Source organism: Photinus pyralis, unplaced genomic scaffold, assembly GCF_008802855.1.
Source record: "Photinus pyralis isolate 1611_PpyrPB1 unplaced genomic scaffold, Ppyr1.3 Ppyr1.4_LG3b, whole genome shotgun sequence".
NCBI classification, from domain to species: domain Eukaryota; kingdom Metazoa; phylum Arthropoda; class Insecta; order Coleoptera; family Lampyridae; genus Photinus; species Photinus pyralis.
Window position 1 is genome coordinate 17,976,600 of NW_022170510.1, and position 23,103 is coordinate 17,999,702.

A 23,103-nucleotide genomic window follows, 5' to 3' on the forward strand; every position below is an offset into this window, starting at 1 on the left:
AATTGAAGCGGTGAAAGAATCGAGGAAAACAAAACTGAAGTTAATCATTGCTTTTTAAGAAACTTTTTAAACGTGTTTTAAATTGTTCTAATATAATGAACATCTAAAAATAAATCCGTTTACGTGAGTCGTAGTCAACGGGCTAGACCACCCAAGCACTACGAGTAAGACGGTCCATCGAAGACAATCAAATATTTATGTTTTTGCAAGCATAAAATCTGTAGAATAACCACCTTCACTTAAACCACCTCTAGCAAATTAAGCACTGAACCTAATCGTCTGCCTTCAGTGTTTTGGTGTATTCCAATTCATATCCTTGACATTCTGTTTTTATTTCCGAAAGCTGTTATCAGATTCTGGGGCCGATGTCCATGATATATTCTTCAGTAGGTACTAGATTCCATTTATTTAACGTCATGCCTAAATTGACTGTTTTTACCATTGAAATAAAAGACTAAGGGAGGAGGGTTGCATTCATAATATAATGTGTGCTTGTTGGGATCCAATTAGGTTTCTCAATATGGCCGACTTTCACAATTAATTGATATTTACGGTAAAGTAAAACATAATGGTTAACTGTAAATCGTATAATATAACAAAGTCAAAAGCTACATAAGAAACGAGAATTAATTACATTTCATAGGTGGTGGTAGCCATGTTTTATTTCTTAAAATAGTCTTCTTTCACGGTACGGTTGTGATACAGATCCATTGCCGTAGCGATAGTATGTAAAACAAAATTTTGAAATACATCTATTTTTCAGATTTCCTTTGGACAGTGAAGATTCTTTTTTTATGAAAGTATGATGGACTCTAGAGTCGTTGGAAAGTGCATATAATCGCCACACATCCATTATCATGCGAAAAATGAAGATACATAATGGGACCATAAAACTCCACCTCCTCTTCATGCAAACGTCTCCGCATCCCCGTCTACCTTCGAAACTCCCATACTTGCTAGATAGTATCGAATTTTAAAAAGTAGTCATTGTAACAAATACCAGCTACTTTGTTCCAATTTCAGGGGATCGTTGGAGCACTGCTGAAATAGTTGTATGGAATGGTTTTTAATCCATTGCCTCTTTTTCGAAGTCCTCTGGTTATAGTAGGCCATACGCACGAGGGTGGTACGCTTAATCCGACACTGCACCCATATACTCAGACACTTTGCCTACCTTCTTACCAATTTTGCTAGATAAGCGACAAAACGCTATTTGTTAAAGACAGGTTAAAGTATATCGTTATCGATCATTTTCTTTTCGTCGGAGAAACGTTTTTATACCTGATACGGAAATGCGCACACCTTTTGCTCTATCTATTTTTAGTGGTAATTTTAATTTATGCATTCGCTAGCATACCATACTCAATACTGGTAAGTTTGCAAGGGTTGGTTTAGGTTGATCAATGAAATTAACACTAAGCTTCTTTAACCAAACGAGTGAAAACATAAAGTCTAACTTTGATCAGGTGCTATTTTACTTGCTCAAAGCCAAAATAACTACTTAAAAGGTTTTGGTTTCCAAAGTAGGTAAGCAATAAACTATGCTCCACAGCTAATCAAATTGTGCATGATGTATGTAGTAAACGTTGCGGAAACTGTAAATGCAAACATACGTCGTCGCTATTTTTCACCTAAATTGGGAAGGAAAACTGCAACCGCGAATCGATAAGATTGGGTATGATTGGTATCTAATTTGTTGTTTTTTTTGTTCGTTTACTTCCCAAAAAAAGTTCATTGCAGCTGTTGAAGACCGAAACACAGGACAGTTCATCAACGTAACCGATACATGGTCATATACGATGATCTTTTGAAGCATAAATGAAAATAAATTACAGAAGATGCGTAAGCTTCGTGTGGGCACTAAATTATCGTTCCGTTACAACACATTCCTTAATAGACAAACTTTTATAAACTCCGTTACACATTGGTAGATATGGTGTAAATTAATCGGTAGGTAATTCAAAGATCTAGAATCGTTAATTTCCCATGCTATGTATTTAAACGTTGATCAATATACCAATTTTATGCGCATCGATAACGAATCATAAATTTTACGAGCGCTCTGTTGCAAGTCACTGTTTCAGGCAATTGTTGTAGGTTAATTGAAAATAAAATTGAACTGCTTATTAAGTTTTGCAATAAATCTTCCTATGTAGTTTCTCCACAAATATGATTTGTGCAAGTGCTAGCACGTTCGCCTTGTTTTTTACTTTTTTTCAAACTGGTATCATTAAGGGTAAGACCTTCTCTGTTACGGTTAAATAACATAGGGAAGTCGTGCAGTTTTTGAAAATAATTTCCTTTCAAGGCCACGCTGTGGATATTACGCGCCATCCTCACTGGCAGCTTTTGGAACATAAGGAGTGTGGAATTACTTTGGCGGATCGGATTATAGGGGGGTCTAATGCGACTTTGGGCCAATACCCTTGGCTGGCACGTTTCGGTTATGTAGAAGACTACCGTTTCCCATATATTGTGTACAAATGTGCAGGGGCCCTTATTAATAAACTTTATGTTGTTACTGCGGCTCACTGCGTGTATAAGCTACCACGAAAGGCATACATGTAAGTACCAATTTTTTCAATCTTTTTCTGTAATTGAGGGCGTGGATCAAACTTAATACGTGTTAGCTTATTTTTGCATTGAAACCAAACAGACGTGGACAATACTATGTTACGTATAGAAATTATACATTTCTACAGCGGCTTCTCAGTTTGTGCCAGACTATATACTTACCGGGTGAATTTGACTTGAATACGTAATACCCGCGTGGGGTCCAGGCCTAAACAGTTCTTTGTTCTCTCCTCTAGATCTTTGTTTATTATAATTCATTTAAGCGTAGGTAATCTATAAAGAAAATTGATTTATGACAAAAAAAATTGTGATTGTTTATTACATAAAGAGAACTTCTTGGAATGCCCGGTTTCACAAAGGACGATTAAGGTTAATCAATGATTAAAAATGATGATTATACGCTCAGATGTTTTCCATACATTCTAATATTTGTAATCAGTGATTAACCTTAATCATCGTTTGTGAAATCTGCCATAAGTGTCGAAACCAATGATCTAAATATAAGTTTAGTGTCCTTTTTCACACCAAACTCACAATAATCCATAAATTCACGATAAAATAATAACAGTGTAATCGATTAGAAATAGTTATTTATGTATTAAGGGCATAATCAAAAGATTATGGCACGAGAGAATGTTTAAAGCCCGACGAAGGAGGGCTTTTAATTTCTCGAGGGCCATAATCGATTATGCCCGTGGTACATACAACGTTTTATTCTATTTTAGCACAATTTCTAAGAAGTTAAAAGGGATTAGTAGTTCTTGCAGGAATTTGTCGCGAACCAAATATGAGTGGTGTAGATAGTTGGCGTTTTTTGTGTTGCTATGGATACTGAGACTGTTTACTTTTTATCAAATAATTCGCTGTTGGAAGTGAGTGTAGCTGAAATGGGAAACGTTTATTCTGACGAAATATTACGTGAATTCGAAATCGCACAAGGTAAAGTGGTTCCTCATAAATCCAAAGATCTATATGAAAAAGAATACAGCAAGTTTTGCGAGTGGCAGTATCGTTGCTAGGCAATTTTTGACAGTTCTGTGCCATAAAGTCCAATTAATACCCTCATTTGGGTGCTTACAAAAAGGATTATAATCTAAAATAGAATAAAATAAATAATTCACCCATAAGTAGATATATCAGATCATTCATTTTTGGAAGATGGACTAAATCAAACATATTTTAATAGCATGCCTACACATAATATAATTTTTGATTGTAATTCGGCTTATTCCCTAATTAAATATGAGTTCTCATTACAAATTTATGTCCATTTTACACTTATCCCATGAATATCAAAAATAATTGTAAGTTGATTACTACATTATAATGGTTTTATTTTGATATTTATTATGTATTATTTTGATGAAACGTGTAAATAAACCACTTTACAATAAAGTATAATTAAATATTGATCGTTGATCAATTCCGTTAGTAGAAGTAGGGTATCATCGAACACATCCGTCCCGTTAAAGCACTTTGAAGGTAGTGTTATGGTGTACCGATCTACAATAATTCGCATGAAGGGAAATCACAGCCAACATTTCGACACTTGAGCATTTCACACTAGCCTAATTAACATCCGTTATGCATTTTTCTAGATATCCATTTATCCATCAATCAACAGTTCACTCCTTTATTTTTGCCGACACTTAATAGAGCGCTTTTTATTGAGAGGCTTTCAGGCTGATTCAAATTCGAGTGCGCCACCATGAGGATCTCGGAAACTGTAAAAGATATGAAGGTAGTTTAATTTTGGCAAAGTTGCGTATTTTGAAACTTAACAAAATGGCGTTTTGAAATTGAAAAAAAAAGAAAATGGCTTCCACAACAAAAAACCAAGTTGATGATGGTTAACCGGAATTACATTAAATTTTAAAACTAGTATCTTGTAGAGTGAAAAAAGTGACCATAATAATATGTCATTTATATTGCAATATCTTTCTAAATAACTTCAAAAACAAAAACGACTCCTGTGGCGCAGTTTAGTTCATGTTGGACTGCAGTACTAAGGGTTCCTGGTTCGAATCCGGGTTCGGGCATGGATATTTGTAAGTGTATAGTGGGTTAGGTTGGTAGAGTAGCCTTTGCTGAAACCCCGTCCACTCAAAAATAAAGGTAAAAATTAATAAATAAATATTTACAGTTTCCGAGATCCCCATGGTGTCCCTCGAATGTGAATCAGCCTGATTGGTTTGTCAATAAAAAGCTCTTTTAAGTGTCTGCAAAAAAAGAGAAGTGAACTGTGCAATTGCTCAAGTATCGAAATTTCGGCTGTGATTTCCCTTCATGCGAATTATTATAGATCGACACACCACCTTCAAATTGGGCTTTAACTTTGGCAAATTTAAAGTACCTACGTATTTCTTACAGTTTCCCAGATCCCCATGGTGGTTCTCGAACAGGGCCGGATTAATGCCGTGAGAGGCCCTAAGCAATGAGAATTTTTGGAGCCCCTTTTTTGTTGCATCGACTAATTATAATTGATAAATAAAACACGTACAGTCAGAAGATTGGTAAAAGTATACATACATATAAAGGGTTGTGATTTAATAACAGATAAATTTAATAAAAATGAAATGGAGGCGTGTTCCTAAATATGTTCGGGCCCGTCGATTTTGCTTTTGGATTGTGCATATTTAGTACGTATACAGGGTGCCCCAAAAAAGCGTGCAGAAAATATTTTTCCTTAAATAGAAATACTCGTATATTATTGCCGAACCGTGATCGCAACGTGATCGGGCCGATAGTGTGAATCGGCCTTAAAGCTGAGTGCGAAGCGCCCCAGGTCCAATGGTCTCGACATCCTCGCCTTTTTAATTCTAAAATTAACTAATATTTAGGGATGTTATGTATGTAGTATACGTGTTTTTGTCGTAATTTATTCCTGACATATCATCATTTTAGTTTTATTGTATAATTGGATTTTCAATATGGAATGCATAATTATGTAGGTATACACACAACAATTGAATTTATAACTTATAAATTCAATGACACAACACCAAGGTAATTTCATTTATTTTATAGCATATGTTAAATTGACATTTTAATAGGTTTGAATGAGTAGACTAAGCCCACAAACTTATAAATTAAGATGGACTGCTAATGCTGAATTAACAAATGACACCTACATGGGGGCCGCCATGATGTGCACTCACTTGGCGCGAAATTCAAATCGACTAATAAACAAGCATTAACCTCACGTTGTCTAAATAAATTACTGTGACACATGTCATTTTCCAAGGCTGCAATAGTCTCAAAACTTGAGCAGTAGGAAAATTCCCCTAGAAAATAACTAAAATGTGCACATCATGGCGGCGCCCATGTTAGGACCATTTCTACCTCTATGCAACTGTTTGATCAGCAGTCCATCTTAATTTAGAAGTTCGTGACTAAGCCGTTCTTTAACCGTAAGGATAGATAAAGTGATGACTTTAACTGTAAGAGTACATAAAGTGAAACAGATGATTGTGCATTCTAATCACATCTGTCATTCTTATTTTAAACATACGATATAAAATGTCGTTCAGAAATATGACAATTCTGTTTCAATGGAAACGATCGCAACGGCAGAACCTAATCTTGCTATATTTGACGACTCTAAATTAAATTCATAATTTTCCTCGTAATTGTCAGAAGCTTTACAATGATTTATATGGCTTCTACTGTAAAATAAAGTTTTGTATTATACTCGACAGTAAAGAGAAACTAACCATCTCGTGAAAGTTAATTCACTCAATGGTTAAAATATCCCTTTATCGTCTTGTATAATAAATAACATTCTTACAGTTTTTAAATTGATTGCAGAAAATATGTGGAAGTGGGAGGTGGAGGGCAACTGATTTACTCTTATCTCAGCCGCCCCAGTACCATGTCTCTTCGGCTTGGATGGGCTAATAAATAAATAAAATGGGATTTACCAAAATTTAAAAATCATTATTTATGCACTAATCCCACTAGATTGCGTCTCAACGCGTATCTAGATACTAGATGATTCATTACATGACAACGTGAATTTTGAAAAACAACAAATCGTATTTAAATAGGTAGGTACTAAGTATGGTTAGGAAATATCCAAACGCAGGCAGAAATATTAATTACCCATTGGCAATGTGTTATTGTTTATTATCAAAATTGCTAAAAAATGTATTTCACTCAGTAAACAGATATACAGGCTGTTTCACGTAAATCGGTATCTAAAATTATAATAATAATAATAATTTCACTTCCTGTTTGACCGGATGTGGATAACAACTTTCTTATTTTAAATAAAACACCGCCCTATGTTTTATTGTATTTTCGGAATCTACCGGAAAATCTACGTCCTTTGATACATTTCCCTATACCAAATATCAAAGGTTATTCAAGTTTTGTCAATATTTTTGACGTTTGACTGCTTTTCTTTAGCGCCCTGTATCTATGGTTCCGTTGACTTGAATTTCAAAAAGTCTTCCAAAATCAACAATACCGACTTGTTACTACATGAAAATGATTTAGATTTTGATCGCGCTTCTACAGGGTGTTTTAAAGCTAATGGTCAATTTTAATAACTTCAAACCTTAAAAAGTTGAGTTTTTCAAACTTTTTGAAATTCAAGTCAACGTAGTCACAGGTAACAGGGTTCTAAAAAACCAGTCAAACCTCCTACACTCATACCATGTGTCCAAGAAGAAAGCCTATCGCATATTGTAAAAATCAGAAGTGTGCATTTGCAAACTGCGCAATGCCAACTTTCTTTTACGCAGACATTTTCCTCAAATTTTAATCATTGATGCTCTAGTAAAGGCTAACATTTTGCACATAGTAAAAATTAGGTGTGGCAGTGACTACGCAATGCCAATTTTCTATTTTCTAATTCATGAGAAGATCGTCAAAAATAGAGAACAGTGAGGATATTAACCGCAGAATTACAATTTCCGGAAGATGAGCGAAGTCGTATGAAAAAATGAAAAATCTATTATAAAACCATGTGGTAACAGAGAGGAATAACTTCAAGTTAATTAAAGATATAAAAGTAAGAAGAGGGGCGGAAATATATAGCGACCATTATCTACTGGTAGCCAAATTATGGGGAGCGCCTAGATCGAAGAAGCGAGAAAACAACAAGAAACATGTCGACATTATGGATAGATGGAGGGAACATTTCCAGGAGCAGTTGGAGGAAGAGCCAATAATGGGCAAAATGATCGAGCGGTAATGGATGAGAAAAGTAAACACCACCATGATAAGAAAGAGACAGCACATGAGAGTTTTGGGATGGCATGTTTTTACCGTCGACATTTTTGATTGGTGCCTTACATACCATAGATGCAATAAACAAAACAAAATCTCAATGAATCAAAACAGTAAAAGAATAAGGTTTCATGGCTAAAATTTAAGAAAATATAGGTTGTGATACATCATTGTAATCAGGAAAATAATGAAAAATAATTGACGTTAAGATATACAGAGTGTTACCTCTCAAAAATACATACATCGAGTCAAATCTCAGAAACGGTAGTCCAAAAAAATTTGTTTACTACGCCACTGGTTTCTACGTCTAAATATCTAAAATAGACGTTTTTACCCTTTTTCGATTTGAGATGCGTAATACGATACGATATCATCCCAAAAAGTCAAACTTTCCGTTTTCACCTTGTATCTCAGACACAAAGTAACTAGATTGATTCTGTTTGTGGTACTAAAAGTTTCACAAGAAAGTGGCACTGTATAGTCAGAATTGCAAATCTCTGCAGCTAGAGATACACTGCAGTCTCAACAAAAATAGGACACACTGTACATCTTTCCACGAGATAAACCTATTTTCAAGATTATGCATGTAAATGCTTACGCATTTGGACTAAGGGGAATAAACACTCAAATATTGCTCTGAAAAACAACAGGTTTTTTATGCCCAGTTGCATCATCAAAATTAAGCCTTGTTTAAAGTTAAGTCGAACTTAAAATCTATGGCAACGATTATTAAGACAATCGTTTGCTATGGCATTTAAGTTAAGCTTAAATTTAAGCTATACTTAATTTTGACGGTGCAATTGGCCATTAATGTCGATGACGTGCAACGGAATGGAACTATAGGTGTAGGTAAATAAAACTTTAAGTGGAGGACGATCCGCCCAAAATACTCACATTTAGCTTTTGGGATGTGGTGGCACCTTCACCTAAATTGGCGTATACATATTAACTACGTGTAAAACAACAATTTGCAGAATTTAGTGCACGAGGGTTGTTTATTTATAACTTTTGGCCCAAGTGATCTACAAAGACCTCAGCTTGGTTTCGTACTTTCTCTTATAAAATAGTGTTAATATTTTATATCCTTGTTGTTTTTGAAACAATATCCCATGGATATTTGCAAAGATATGTACATTATTCCATACTATTTGGTTGTAACCAGAGTTCTAACTCAGAACTCTTGGTACTTACAAAGTATATCAAATAACATTTAAGCTATACAATAGGTATGTGTTAAGTACGTAATATTGTAAGTACTTCTATTTCAGTGCTGTTGTCAGACTGGGCGAGCATAACACAGCGACTACGATAGACTGCGAAGCAGGAGTTTGTGCAGCGCCCACCCAAGACTTCAGACCGATCCAAATTCTCGTCCACAGGAACTATAACAAACCTACGTACAAAAATGATATTGCGTTAATTAGACTTAGTCGCCCAGCTATTTTCAATGGTAAGGTTTACCTACAAACCACATACGATTAGATCTTTGCGTCCTATGTGTGATTTAATCTACTTTTAGGCTGGGTTCAACCAATTTGTTTTCCATACGGCGAACAGCTAATGAAAACTTTCAAAGGATCGAACGCTGAAGTAGCCGGTTGGGGAGTGCATAACGTAAGTTATCCCGTGTCAAGTGAAGTGTTGCGCTTCGTACGTCTACCCATAATCGACAATAAAGTATGCCGAACCCTTTTCGAGGCTTACGCCGACATTGGACCAACACAACTTTGCGCCGGTGGACTAACTGGCAAAGATTCATGTGGAGGTGATTCCGGCTCACCATTGGTTAAAGTGGAAGTGAATCATGGTAATTCTCCACGCTACTATATTTTGGGAGTCGTTTCTTTCGGGGTGAAAAAGTGTGGTACACCGCATATGCCTGGTGTTTATACGAGGATAACGTCGTATGCTATTTGGATCTTGAACAACATAGCACCATGAGCTCAAGACATCGTGATGAATGGTCGCAAGTTGTGTATATAAGAAGACCAAAACTACTGTCCGGATCTTCGATTATTCGTTTCATCTAATTTTCAAGTAAAAATTTAATTTGTGGTAATTTTCTCTCATTTACGTAATCTGACTTTTTATTCTTGTGACACTCCAAATAAGGTGATTTTTGTAAACTCAGTTCTAACTGTCTTGTCTATTTTGTGATGTAAATAAAAAATTGAAATGTTGACATATTTTAATTTTATTGGCAAAATTAGTGAATGGCATGCCCACATACGAATAAACATGAGACTTCCAGTTCCATCGCTTGTATGGCGATCAAAAATGAGTGGCAGTCGAGTCGCCTTTTTCCCATGTATGTACCTAAACAAAAATTCCAAAGGTGACTCGATGACAACTCATTTTCGACACCCGATCACTGGAAAATAGTGGAAACCTAGTCTGAACAAAATGTGATTACGTCTAGAAAGCTCACTATAAATATATGGATTTATCTGCCCTTTTTATCTAAAAACAAAGCCAACATTTACACTAGTATCTAATCAATGTAAATAGCGCAAACGAAAACAAGCAAGTATCCGAAATTTTCGAATAATGACAAAAACATAATTAGTTGGCGAAAATTGCAACTCATATCCTTCCAACTACCTACATACTACGAGAAAATCAGCGAAACTGTGTAATCGTTCAGTGGGCGTTCGATTAAATGACAAAGAATAAAAACAACATTATTTTTCAAATTATCCATAACAATTACGCTCAGTTACGCTAAACCAGTTGTTTACGCAAAAAAATTGTATTAGCTTATCATTGATTTAAAATATCATAAAATGTTCCTTTCGTATCCTACACCAGCTCTGATTTTTATACAAAACTATCTACCTTGGATCCGCTTTTACACACCAAGGAGATCAATATTTCCTGGCACATTTTCCAACGAAGTTGAGTGTGTTATTGCAGCCACTTTCTCTGTCCGTCTATCCGTCCGAGGCATAACTACTTCTACAGTTTTCAATATTTAGTTCGAGAGAAAGAGAGAGAGGGGGGGGAGGGAGAGGGAGGGAAAAGAGAGAGATTTTCATAAATAAAAAGTTGACATTGAGCAGCCTGCGCATGCGCAGTTTAATCGTCATGATTCTCCTTGGCTTAGGTGCCAGAGCTATACACTACCGAATGCAAAAAGAACGAACTAAATATCTTAGATTAGTTAAAGCCTTGGACAGACGTTCAGACGAGCAGACGAACGGACAGAGAAAGTGGGTGTAACAACGCACCCAACTTCGTTGGAAAATGCGCTAAAAATGGACATTCTCTTACCATTATAACGGTTTTGACACCTTTGGTTTGTTTTGGAAAAGATGTGAAGATAACAACTAGCTTAGAAGTGTTAAAAAAAGCATATGACGTAGTTCAAGTAGAGAAATCTATTCTAAGTAACACCCACCTTGTACGACGTGATGTTGTACCGCACGAAGTTATATTTAATTGTAATTTTATCAGCACACAATACATTATTCTTTACATGACAAATCACAAGCTAAAGTATACTTTATGGATTTAACAATACGAGATATTAAGTTGACCAAATCCAATGGCGTTATTAGAAAAAATGCAATTAAAATCGTTAATTAAAAATCAAGGCTCAAAATACTCTTTCTCGATTAGTATACTGAATGAAACCCACCTAATTTCACTTATTGTATTAAAACAATTAGTTTAATAAATTCGTAGATGTGAATGAACCTTGAACGTACCTACCTACCTAACCGTGAAACATTGATTTTTATTGGAAAGAACGATGAAGAATTAAAATACTAAAAGATAATCTCACAAGATTACATAATATGCTATTAAGCAAAAAAAATACATGTATAATTATGTTCCTAGCCACCTTAAAGCTCTTCTGCTGCCACACATGTGTGGCCGTAATATCACGGCTATAAAGTTAAGCTGTGACATAAAGGGCAAAGCTTAAGTAGTGGTAGCATCAGTATATCTCCCGGGAAATTCTGCGAGAAAAACAATTAACACCTCATTATAAGCTGAGGCTCAAATGCTTACCATACTACATGGGGGAGCACTAAAATCAACCCTAGGGGTAATAAATCATTACTTGAATATCTGACAAGTAGGTACTAGAGATTCTCATTCAGGGCAGCGAACCCACATTCGTAACTATCCGAAGCCAAACTGTGATTGATCTCTGTTAGCATCATCTGCTTCTTTAATTGATCTCATCCGGTTTGTTACCAAGCCATTCTTAAACTTGAAAGTACGCTGTGTATTGATATTCCAGTAAAATTCTCAATATTCCAACGACTCAAGGGATATCCTAGTGTATCTACATTATTGATCATAGTGTGCGTCGTCAAACACGTATTGGGCGAATGTGGTATGTTGAACGTGGGACTGAGCATCGTTGCAAGAGATACTGAACCCAAAATTTGATCGCCATTTTTTGTTTAATTTATATATAGCAATAACTAGGTTATTTTGTACAAACAATTAAATAAAATTTACAGTATTACTTGGAACATTTCATTTGAATAACGAGTGGCTAATTTTACAAAATTTATTGAGAAAATCCACTGTCTTTGGTGTGATACAATTACCTATTTAACATAATGTCGGATATCTCTTGAACAAATGTTACTTATTTTTATTTTGCTTAACCTCGCGTTTAGCTTTACATTTCGCTTCGTGCTTCTTAAGTTCTTGGAATGGGAGTAGGTACCGTTTCACATCCCATAGGTTGATTCACACAAGGAAATTTTAAAACTGCACTTAAAGATTCCAAAGAGTAGTTTCTTGCTTCGCCAAATGCAATATGGCACATTGGGCAATCGTTTACCTTCCATCCACAACTATCACATATGCTGTGACCTGCTAAACACTGCCAAATCGGAGGCTTCATCAAATTGACACAAATAGGACATTCCAAGACGCTAACCAATGCATCAAAATATATATTATCCAATCGTTTATTTTCAGTAAATATTTTTACGACGGCTCCTACTGATACTCCTCGCGTTAGCCGTTTAATCAACGACAAATCAACGGAGCCTGCGCTATTTTTATCGCCTTCTAGTTTAAAGTTAATGTCATGTAGAGCTTTATATTTGGAGTTATTCTGTAATGAGAAATAATTGTGACCAATCTTATTTGTTTGTTCTACCGAATAGTTATACGCCTGTGCCTTTTCCTTACTTCCAATGTAATAAAGAAAATAATACAGGGTATTGCAAGGCAAATCACATTTGATGTGTAGAATGAAATGTTCTCCATTCATCTGAAGGATTTTGATAGTATTACTTGAACTCGAAATATTAATCTTCAATGAAAAATTTCCATTGCTTGCACTTATAACACCTTCAGGATGTCGAACATTTGTATGTTCCAAAATATGCGACCTACCACCTTTCCAAATACAGTCAGTAACAAAGCTAAACGGGCACTGATAATCTCTATGTATACAGGCCAAATTATGAGTCGCAACATCATAATAAACTAATCGTTCCTTACATCCTTTTGCTGCGTTTGGGCATGGAAATATCAAATTCCATAAGATCGTTTCTAACGCTGTATCGTGTATTGCCACAGTCCCATCAGGTATCTTGCAAGTTCCACAAACTTGTCCAGTCTTGGAGACCAATCGTATGGGTGGAAATAGAAAATTATTACATATTTTACATGTGTATATAGGAAGAGACGTAAGCGTATCATTTAAGTCGCTCCTTTCTGTGACATGCTCTGCAATACAATACAAAGAAATATTACTTTTGTTAATTATTTTGTTTACTTACTACTTTCTTCCCTATTCATATTGAATCAACGCCTAGTAGTACTTTAAGTAACGGTTATATGATCGATTGCAGTAAACCACTGGAACCTGGAACGATATGAGAAATATATTGTCATTTTTATCGGTTTAGTTATCACAATGTATGAGATAAGTTTCGAGGGGAAAATTATGAAACCGGAACGTGCAGTGACGGAGTAGCTACAGCAGGTGCCCGGGGGCGGCTCACAATACATTCTTGCCCTTTTCTCCCATAGCTTGGTAGATACAATGAAAAGAGATATATACTGGGTTTTCCAAATTGCTTGTTTTGGATGTTTTTCGGCGACATTTTGAGAACTAAAACTGATGCAGAGATCATTTGTGCGAATATCAAAAAAGTATAACGAATGAACGTTATGTAAACAAGTAAAAAGGTTTTCGGCCTAAGGCGAGTAACTTCAGCGCATTTTCTATGAATTGATCAGTACTTCCCAAAAGCCCATAGCTATGTGCGCTATGCGCTAACAACAAAATTTCGAGGCAGTTTCACATACATTGCGGTTTCAACCTTAAATCAAATTCAAGAATACTTACATTTCACTTTGGATAATATAATATTTGACATGTGTTTTGAACAATCATTTTTGAAGTAAAAGCAAATAGAGTTTTTAGAATACCATTGTCAATGATGTTTAAATAGGTACGAATTGTGCAATTTTTTTTCTTTTCTAGTTTTTCTTCTTTCTCTTTGTGTTTTTAGTCTTTTTCAAGCATGTATATCTATGTTTAATTAGATCATTAAGTTACGCTGCTCATGTCAAAGAATTTTATTTTGATTTATGCATATCATGTCACAGTTTTCCTGGAAGAGTGGAAGATCGCCCATGGATAACTCTGTTCCATCTGTGAAAATTAACTTCGTTTTTCACAATAAATTATTATTATTAGTATTATGACTATGTTTTTCTTTACTAGAAGAATCTATGGTAACAATTTCTAAGAAATATCTTCATAAATAAGGAAGTTGGCACTGACTGCGCATTCGCACATCTATAGTTTGCAATATCAGATATGTTTGCCTTTAACAGAAGCATAATGGTGTACCACAAGGATCGATCCTGGGACCAACGCTTTTTTTAATCTACTCGAGTGCACTCTGTAACAAGTTAAAATTTTCTAATATACACATGTATACCGACGACACTCAGATTTATCGGTCTTTCACTCACGTTAATTTACATCAGGCGATTTTTTAAGTTAACAATGATTTGGAGCAAACGCGCATTTTCTGTGATAAACATGCTTTACAATTGAATCCATCAAAATCGAATGCTTTACTATTCAGTAATAAGTGGGTGCCTTCTCAGTTGCCTATAATGTTATGGTTCCGTTTGTTGATCAATCTAAAAGTAATTCTGGACCCATCGCTTAGATTTAAGTCGCATATAGGTGCACACAAAAAGCATTTTTTAGCTTAAAATTATTGTATCCTTACAAATCGTCTCTTACCACCCAAGTCAAATTAATGTTATGTAATTCCTTAGTACTTTCCCAATTTTCCCATTGTTCATCTGTGTATGCATTCTGCATTACGTACGATACATCACAACGTATCCAACAGATCCAAAATTTTTGGCTCAGATTTGCGTATGGGATTCCAAAATAGCATCACATCTCCCATAAATTAAAAGATGCCCATTGGTTCAATAGTGGAAAACAGACGTTATCTTCAATCTGCGACACCATTTCACAAAATTATTACTGACAAACAACCAGCGTATTTATACAATGAAATCAGGTATAGGACAGATATTCATAACATGAATTTAAGATATTCATAACATAAATTTAAGGCATAGGGGTCTACTCACCATCCCCCGCCATAAAAATCTCTATTCCGCCGTTCATTTAGTTACAATATGGCTTCGGTATATAACACTGTACCTCCGTCTCTCAAGGGTTTGACCAGTAACAAATTTAAGTTTGAGATGTTCAATATCCTATTTACATCACAAAGTTAAGATTTTGTATTACTTACCTTTTCATTTTTGTTTTTCTCGTATGATTTTACGTCTCCTTATGTCACTATGATGCATAGGTTTTATTTTTAGCTGAAAAAGTGTTACTTTTTATTTTATACGTTACTCCACTTTTTTTTTCTTCAGGAGGGGTAATGCAATGACGCACTAATTGCGGGGCTCCCCCAGATACCAGGTATACCCACTAAAACCCCTCCTGAGGCATCATCTACTATGGTCATTTGCCTTATTAAATATATATAGGTACCAGTGTAATTTAGATTTTAGATATTAGGCCAGTATTTCTAAGATATATTATAACTGCTCCACATTGATCTTTATTTGTCAAGGTTTCTATTATTTCTTGACTCAGGTTACACCGTACCCTTTCTACATTATATTTGGGACACACACAAAGTATATGATCTACAGTTAGGTTGATTAAACATTGTTTGCATTGGGGAGGATCTTGACTCGTCAAAAGAAATGATTACGTGAGGGCAGTATGTCCCAACCTGAGCCGATATATCTTTTCAAGATTGTATCTTCCCTTAATTGGTAAGAATATCCGACCCACAACCTCCTTCATCTCCCTTAGGAACGCTTCCGATTCACTCCACTGCCCGTTCCAGATTTCCCATATTCGACCTTTAACTAGGGACCGACGGGCGTTCTTGGATGGTTGAGACATGTCTTCGGCTATCAGGTCAATTCGGTCATCATTTCTTTGGCTGTCACAGCCAACGATCGACACCTAATTAAACGCGCACCTTCTATTACATCAACCATTCCGTGATAGTTCGGATGATTCCTATCCATCCAGCGAGACTTTTAAGTAATAATTTGCTCTTATTTGCTTTCTTCTAAGAGCAAGAGGGGGAATATTAGCCTCGACATGGAGAGATACGACTGGAGATGTTGGAAAGGCGCCAAGTGAATATCTTATTGCCAGGTTTTGGATTTTGTCCAGCTGTCCCAACAATACGTTACTACAGGTAGAATAGACATGAGATCCGTAGTCTATACGGGATAATATCAAGGCTTTATATATGTCCAGCATGGTTTTAGGGTGGGCTCCCCATTTATGATGAGCCAGCACCCTTAGGATGTTTAGTGGAGAGAGAAAGGCTGCTGGTGAGCCCAAGGCGGCTGCTTCGCCGTATAGTAGAGCGCGTGTCTCTTTGTACACTAATTTCGTCAAGCAACTCTTATTTCTTTTTGTTTAAAAACGCAGTTTTGTCGATATTAAATTATTCAGTGCAGAAGGGGTTGTAACGTGCTCTTCGGCGCGACAACTCAGGGGGTAGGGGTGGGTTACAACAAACTAATGACATATACAATATATACAGGGCGCCACGCCGTTTGGGACCAATAAACGGAGTAACGGCGAATCTCCGGGGAAGACTAAATCAAACAACTATTCGGAAGACACTCGGATACGTTAGCATATATATATTTAATTACAAAACATGCGATGGACGACTACAATATAATATAACAAATCCTGTGATAGCTTACAGACTAACATACAATACAAACACCCTCGCATCCACGCAACCACTCAGCAACGCTCACCCTTATGGTCAGATGGTAGGTATGGTAGAGATGAGATGGTTCCGCTTCCGGTGAGTATCTATTGTGATTACAGATGAACTAGATCCTATGTTGGGGTTGCAGGTGGTGCAGCAGGTACAGGCAAGACGGCCAGGAGCTAGCGAATAATCCCAGTACTCAGTCACGTTGATGGCAGCGTTCGTAAGCCGATGGAGTGGCTGATTTAAACGGTTACCCAATTTCCAACCGTAATAATGAGGTATCCCGTAAACCGGACTGTGTAAGAAAGTACGCTTATAGGTTAACCCGCAATACTTTGTAAGTCCAAAAGGAATAATTAACACTCACGTCTCTATGAGACTCCGTCCCCACAAATCCGAGCCCAATCCTTTCCAGTTTGTGAGGAATGTCAATAATACAGCTATCCGTCTAATATAGGTAATTGCGACTAAATTACTGCTTACTTAATTGCTTGGTGAACGCAATTACACTTTAAATACGACGTGCTTGAGTAGACCTCACGTTCAAATAAAAATAATCAAAAATGTGTATGTTTTACAATGCCCGCCTGCACTTGGCGATAAGCAATTTAGTTTAGCGAAGTTTTCTTTATGTACATACAGGCTGTTCCACAATACGCACACCAAATCTTAATTAATAACGTCACAGGGTTTAGGTTAAAGTGTTTTGAGAAGTTAATGTAGTTTGTCCGTTTACGGAAGAAGTTAGTTTGTAGTGCATAACGAGACCTTGTTGGAGGATACTTTTGTGTAATAAAAGACCCGTTTGAACAGCCATCGCATTGAAAATTGCCATTGTTAAAATGAAATAGAAAAGTGGTGAACTTTCTTGAAGCTTTCAGCGAGTATTTTTTCTCGGTGCTAAGTGCGTCGGAATATCGCACGACCGTTGTTACAACAGGATTAAGTGATAATTTGAAAAACTGTAAGCAATTTTATTTATGTCGACCATTTGCGCGTGGGGTAAATTTAACGGGCTTGTGTCCCTATTTATTCCAGATTTGTCTTCAGTAGCTTTGGCGTACCTACGAGTTTCGAACTACATTCTTTTGTCTTTGTCCATCAATTAATTGTGTTTATTTGAATCCATTGTACGATCCAGATAGAGTTCTCATGTTCATATTTATTCTATTTGCGCCAAATATTTCAGGATCTCAGGTCTTAAACAAAATTTGTGTAATCGATTTCTTTGGAATTTTTTTTGGACGTTTATCGAGGCTTCGGAGTCTCCCAAATTATTATATATTATCATTAGGATTTTGTTTTGAGAAAATACCGGAGGTGTACGAGGCGAGATCATAAACATTTTAAGCTTCAATGCTATTGCACACAGCAGTATATCTACTTAGATACACACATAAACAATAGTTATTGTTTTTATTCACATTTCACACTCGGCAATAAATGAAATTTGGGCAGATTCATGTATTTAAATTACTGAATAAAATTTAAATTCTGAAACCAAAATGAATCTTTAATCTGCACCAAATTCAATGGGCTCTTCGATGCACACACTATTATTTATATTAGGCCTTTAAAATTGATTGAATCCTTTAATATCAGTTAATCAAAATTTTACCTTAAATTTTATACAAATTCTGTTGCAGTCGCAGATGCAGTTTTTTCTTTAACGCGTAATGAGTAGGTAATTCGCGTCTTTATTAATTTAAGTCTGCAACTGGACACAGGATTTTAAATTTTCTTATCGTTTATTTTGATGATTGTATGTAACTTTTTCTAAAAGTTATTATTATTATTAAAGGCCGATTCGCAAGTAGGTATGTCAGCTCGTACTTATTCAGATTATGGGAGGAATTTCTTAGAAGCGTCACGACAACTCGCCGACTTCCGGTTGCAACAACCAGCCTCAATTGTTGAAGCAGCAACAGTTCTGAATCCTCAGTAGCATTTCATTCCGCCATACAGTCCCCATCTTTGGGAAGCTGACGTAAAAAAAGCAAGCCTTCTTAATTCATTGATATTTCGCTCACCTATAAAGAATCCACTACAGTCCTCGCTCAAGTAGAGGCAATATTGAATCTTAGGCCGCTCACTTCAGTATCTTCCAATCCGAACGATCCACAAGCAGTGACGTTTTTCCATCTTTTAATTGGAGGAAGCTGCTCCACAGTTTCAGATCCTATCGTAGAAAGCAGATGAACCGTCTGTCAAGATAGCAATATCTTCAGCGCTTACAATAAGAGTTCTGGCGACGATGGCGCCGAGATTATCTTAATAACCTTCAAAGGGAACTGGCTTGTTTTTTTTTAAAACGGTGCATTGGTTATTTATGATCCAGGATGATGGCGTTCCAGTTGAACACTGACCAATGGAAACAGGCGGTCTCCAAACAAATGACTCCCAATGTTCCAACGACTCAAGGGCTATCCAATGTAACTTCATTATAGTGTGCGTCTTCAAACAAATATTGGGCGAATGTGGCGAATGCAAGAAACACTGAACCCAAAATTTGATAGCCAGTTTTTGTTTAATTTAACTAGGTTATTTTGTATAAATATTTAATTAAAATTTACAATAATTGGAACATTTCATTTGAACATCGAGTGGTTAATTTTCTGAGCATTGATAATTTTATAAAATTTACAAAAATAACCCACGGCCTTTGGTGTGATACAATTATTGAAAATATTGTCGGATACATATCTCTTGAACAAATGTTACTTACTTTTATTTTGCTTAACCTCGCGTTTAGCTTTACATTTCGCTTCGTGCTTCTTAAGCACTTATAACACCTTCAGGATGTTGAACATTTGCATGTTCCAAAATATCCGACCTACCGCCTTGCCAAATGCAGTCAGTAACAAAGCTAAACGGGCACTGATAATCTCTATGTAAACACGTCAAAATATGAGTCGCAACGTCATAATAAACTAATCGTTCCTTACATCCTTTTGTTGCGTTTGGGCATGGAAATATCAGATTCCATAAGATCGTTTCTAACGCCGTATCGTGGATTGCCACAGTTCCATCCGGTATCTTGCAAGTTCCACAAACTTGTCCAGTCTTGGAGACCAATCGTATGGGTGGATATAGAAAATTGTTACATATTCTACATGAGTATATAGGAAGCGACGTAAGCGTATCATTTAAGTCACTCGTTTCTGTGGCATTATCTGCAATGCAATACAACGGAATACTACTTTTGTTAAAAAAATTTCTTACTTACTGCTTTGTCCTCTATCCATATTAAATCAACGCCTAGTACTACTTTAAGTGACGGTGGTATGACTGACTGCAGTAAACTACTGCAACGAGATTAGAATTGTCATTTTTATCGGTTTCATTATCACAATGTATGAGATAACAAAGCTTTGAAAGGAAAGTTATTAAACTTGAACGTAAATATTAAAAGCACAACAAAATATTTTTCTAGAAGTTAGAGAGTCCTTGGTGGACCGCCCTTTCTATTAATTTTGACGCTAGTGGGTAAACACTAGTTTCACTGCCCTTCAATCTATATTAAACTAAGTGTGTACTCCAGATATAACACGTATTTTGATGATTTGTTAATGACCTTTGTTTATCGAAAAACTAAAATGGTTCTTGCAGCTGAAGCTCTTGAAAACTCATTTTTCACACGTTATAAAGGATGCAATTCCATCCTGGCGGAGGCAATTTGCACGGTGATAAAAACTTTGCTATAAAGCTTTATTAGTAATGAAACACGAATACACTCACAATGGTTCTGGATCATACAGGTATCAGTGACCGATTTAAATTTTTTGCGCCCCTAGGCACACCGAAAGATATGCGCCCCAAAATAATCTTGAAATTGCAATAAATTTTAAGATGCTAATAAATCTCAAATTATAACTTGAAATTTTTTAAACTATAATATGAAAAGAAATACAGTATACTTAAGATTAAGTTTTCAAACACGTCAAAACTTGCATTGTCGATTATCGTTCTTACAGTTACAGTATGTTTAAACTATCTACCAATTCCAATTTATTTCATAATTTTAATTAAAAATATTTGTCATTTGTAACTTGTTAGGGGACTTATTTTAAAACTTAAAATGTTACCTAAAATAAATATAGTGCAAAAATGCCACCCTCTAAAGCTGCCGCCCTTAGGCACGTTAGTGTGCCTATATGTAAATCCGCCACTGATAGGTATACATTTTATTGATAGCAAAATCATAAATTATTCTCTAGTATTATAATCGTGTCGCTAATCGTTGACGAGCGACTGCGAAACAAAATAATATGAACTTCGTTGGAAACGTGATTTCCTTTTCGTTGCGAATAATTAGATAGGCTGTTCTCAGCGCGTTCTAATTGTTAATTTAACATTATGGATTTCTCATGCCGAACAACTTTTCCTAGTAACATTTTGTCGTATCATGAACAAAAAGTGCAGTTTACCTAAAAATATTCATAAAACTCTATTCACATCAAGCAGGGCTTATTTTCAGAGTCTTAAGATAATAGTTATTTGTACAACTAGCGAAGAAAGTGGAGTTTTTCATCTCGTGAAGGAAAACACTTTCTTCTCACGTTTTAGACATATTTTTTTCTGAAACTACAATCAAAATTGAAAAATTATCGTATGCAATAATGAAGTTTGGCATAGCAATCTAGATACGGGCATGTTTGAATTTTAAATGTCATTATGAAGATTAACGCAGTAATTGTTTTTTTACTTTCCTCACTAGAGAGGAAAATCTCATTTTCTTCCCGTTTTTAGAGATATAATGTAAAATTTGAAAGTAGTAACATATTTGTTTTTGCATGGCCAACTACATTCTTATAAGATATAATTATTAAAATGCGCTTTTCACGTCTTTCTGCTCAGACTGAAGCTATAAAGCAAACTCTATTTAATATAGTTATTTAGATACAATAGCCTCAAATTTGGATTGTTTCAAAATTCAACAATCTTTAACGATAAAAAATATTACGGATCTATCTTATATAGATTTGTGTTAGAATTTAACGTAGAATATAATAATAGTAGAATAACATACACTATGTCCTATTTCGAATTTTTAAGTTGGAGGCTGTAGGCCCCTTTTGGCACACCCTATATAAAAAATACTACCATATTTGAAAAATTGTGCTTCGGCTAAACAAACTTTTGCATTGAACTTATTTTTGCAAAACTTATTAGAGAATAAGTTAGAGGGGGGATTATAGTGTGTACAAATAGGGTAACACAAAATTGTGATTTCGCACCCATATCCGTTTGCAATTCTTAGCCGAACAACAAAAATTGTGATGGTTTCACGAAATGTTTTATTTTACTCTTACTTTTCTTTCTAGATATATTAGAAAAGCTTTTGGAGATTTGTTTTTTAACGTTTTCGACGAATGCCTCAAAATTTTATTTACCTAACCTTTGAGCTATATTAGACGCGGTATTACTAGAAATGTAAAAGATCGATACCAGTTTGTTCAACAAAATCCAAAAAATTTCTCTCAATAACATATTTCCGAGAAATGTTATTAATGGAATGTGCTGCTATTCAGTTCAGTTTTTGGGAGCATAATGTGTAACATAGGTTTGCCATTTTTGGGGCTACATCGAAAAACTCCCAGATAGGAAATGTCGTAGAGATCCGCACGATATTTTTGGGTAAAAATTTTTACATAATCGGAAAGGACATAGCCATAATCGTATGGTAAAGGCGTTAGTTCCATTAATTAGTGATGCAAAATTATTGCAAAATTTGAGGACGTGCTCCTAAATGTAACATTTGCATAATTTGAAAAATAATGTTTGTTTTGGTACTCTGTATGTTCACTAATCTTAAAATATAAACTTTACACACACACACACAGGTAGACTTGTACTGCATACGTTCTTGAGCCGATATAAACTTGTATTGCTGACGGATGTGTTATTGTGACCTTTTATTTCAAAGAATACACATACCGATTAGCTAATGTACCTTAATTGAAAGTTAATGTGGTCATTTAAAGCTAATTGTCTTATTGTTGGTTTGATT

At 35.6% G+C, this 23,103-nt stretch overlaps 2 protein-coding genes and 2 long non-coding RNA genes across 5 annotated transcripts; 1 reads left to right on the forward strand and 3 right to left on the reverse strand.

The window, feature by feature from the left end:
- Nucleotides 1–572: 572 nt before the first annotated feature.
- On the reverse strand, nt 573–2,107 carry LOC116166578. The gene is made up of 2 exons (XR_004144346.1): nt 1,008–2,107; nt 573–956 (listed from the first exon to the last, which is right to left on the reverse strand). It is a non-coding gene; the product is annotated as an uncharacterized LOC116166578 (long non-coding RNA).
- LOC116166563 (CLIP domain-containing serine protease 2-like) lies at nt 2,104–9,755 on the forward strand. The gene is made up of 4 exons (XM_031481564.1): nt 2,104–2,236; nt 2,309–2,564; nt 9,075–9,256; nt 9,326–9,755. Exons 1-4 carry the CDS (start codon nt 2,170–2,172, stop codon nt 9,745–9,747), a joined length of 927 nt encoding a protein of 308 aa, XP_031337424.1. The 5' UTR covers nt 2,104–2,169; the 3' UTR covers nt 9,748–9,755.
- A 2,595-nt stretch (nt 9,756–12,350) lies between these two features.
- LOC116166558 (E3 ubiquitin-protein ligase SINAT3-like) lies at nt 12,351–22,949 on the reverse strand. Of its 2 annotated transcripts, none has more exons than XM_031481555.1 (4): nt 22,887–22,949; nt 20,320–20,462; nt 19,886–20,266; nt 12,351–13,128 (listed from the first exon to the last, which is right to left on the reverse strand). In XM_031481555.1, exons 2-4 carry the CDS (start codon nt 20,336–20,338, stop codon nt 12,467–12,469), a joined length of 1,062 nt encoding a protein of 353 aa, XP_031337415.1. In that variant the 5' UTR covers nt 20,339–20,462; nt 22,887–22,949; the 3' UTR covers nt 12,351–12,466. The 2 variants fall into 2 exon arrangements, with proteins under 2 accessions (XP_031337415.1, XP_031337416.1); XM_031481556.1 differs by lacking the exon at nt 22,887–22,949 and adding an exon at nt 20,668–20,955 and having other exon boundaries at nt 20,320–20,398.
- Nucleotides 16,979–18,250, reverse strand: LOC116166573. Its single transcript, XR_004144341.1, has 2 exons — nt 17,461–18,250; nt 16,979–17,388 (listed from the first exon to the last, which is right to left on the reverse strand). It is a non-coding gene; the product is annotated as an uncharacterized LOC116166573 (long non-coding RNA).
- Nucleotides 22,950–23,103: the final 154 nt, after the last annotated feature.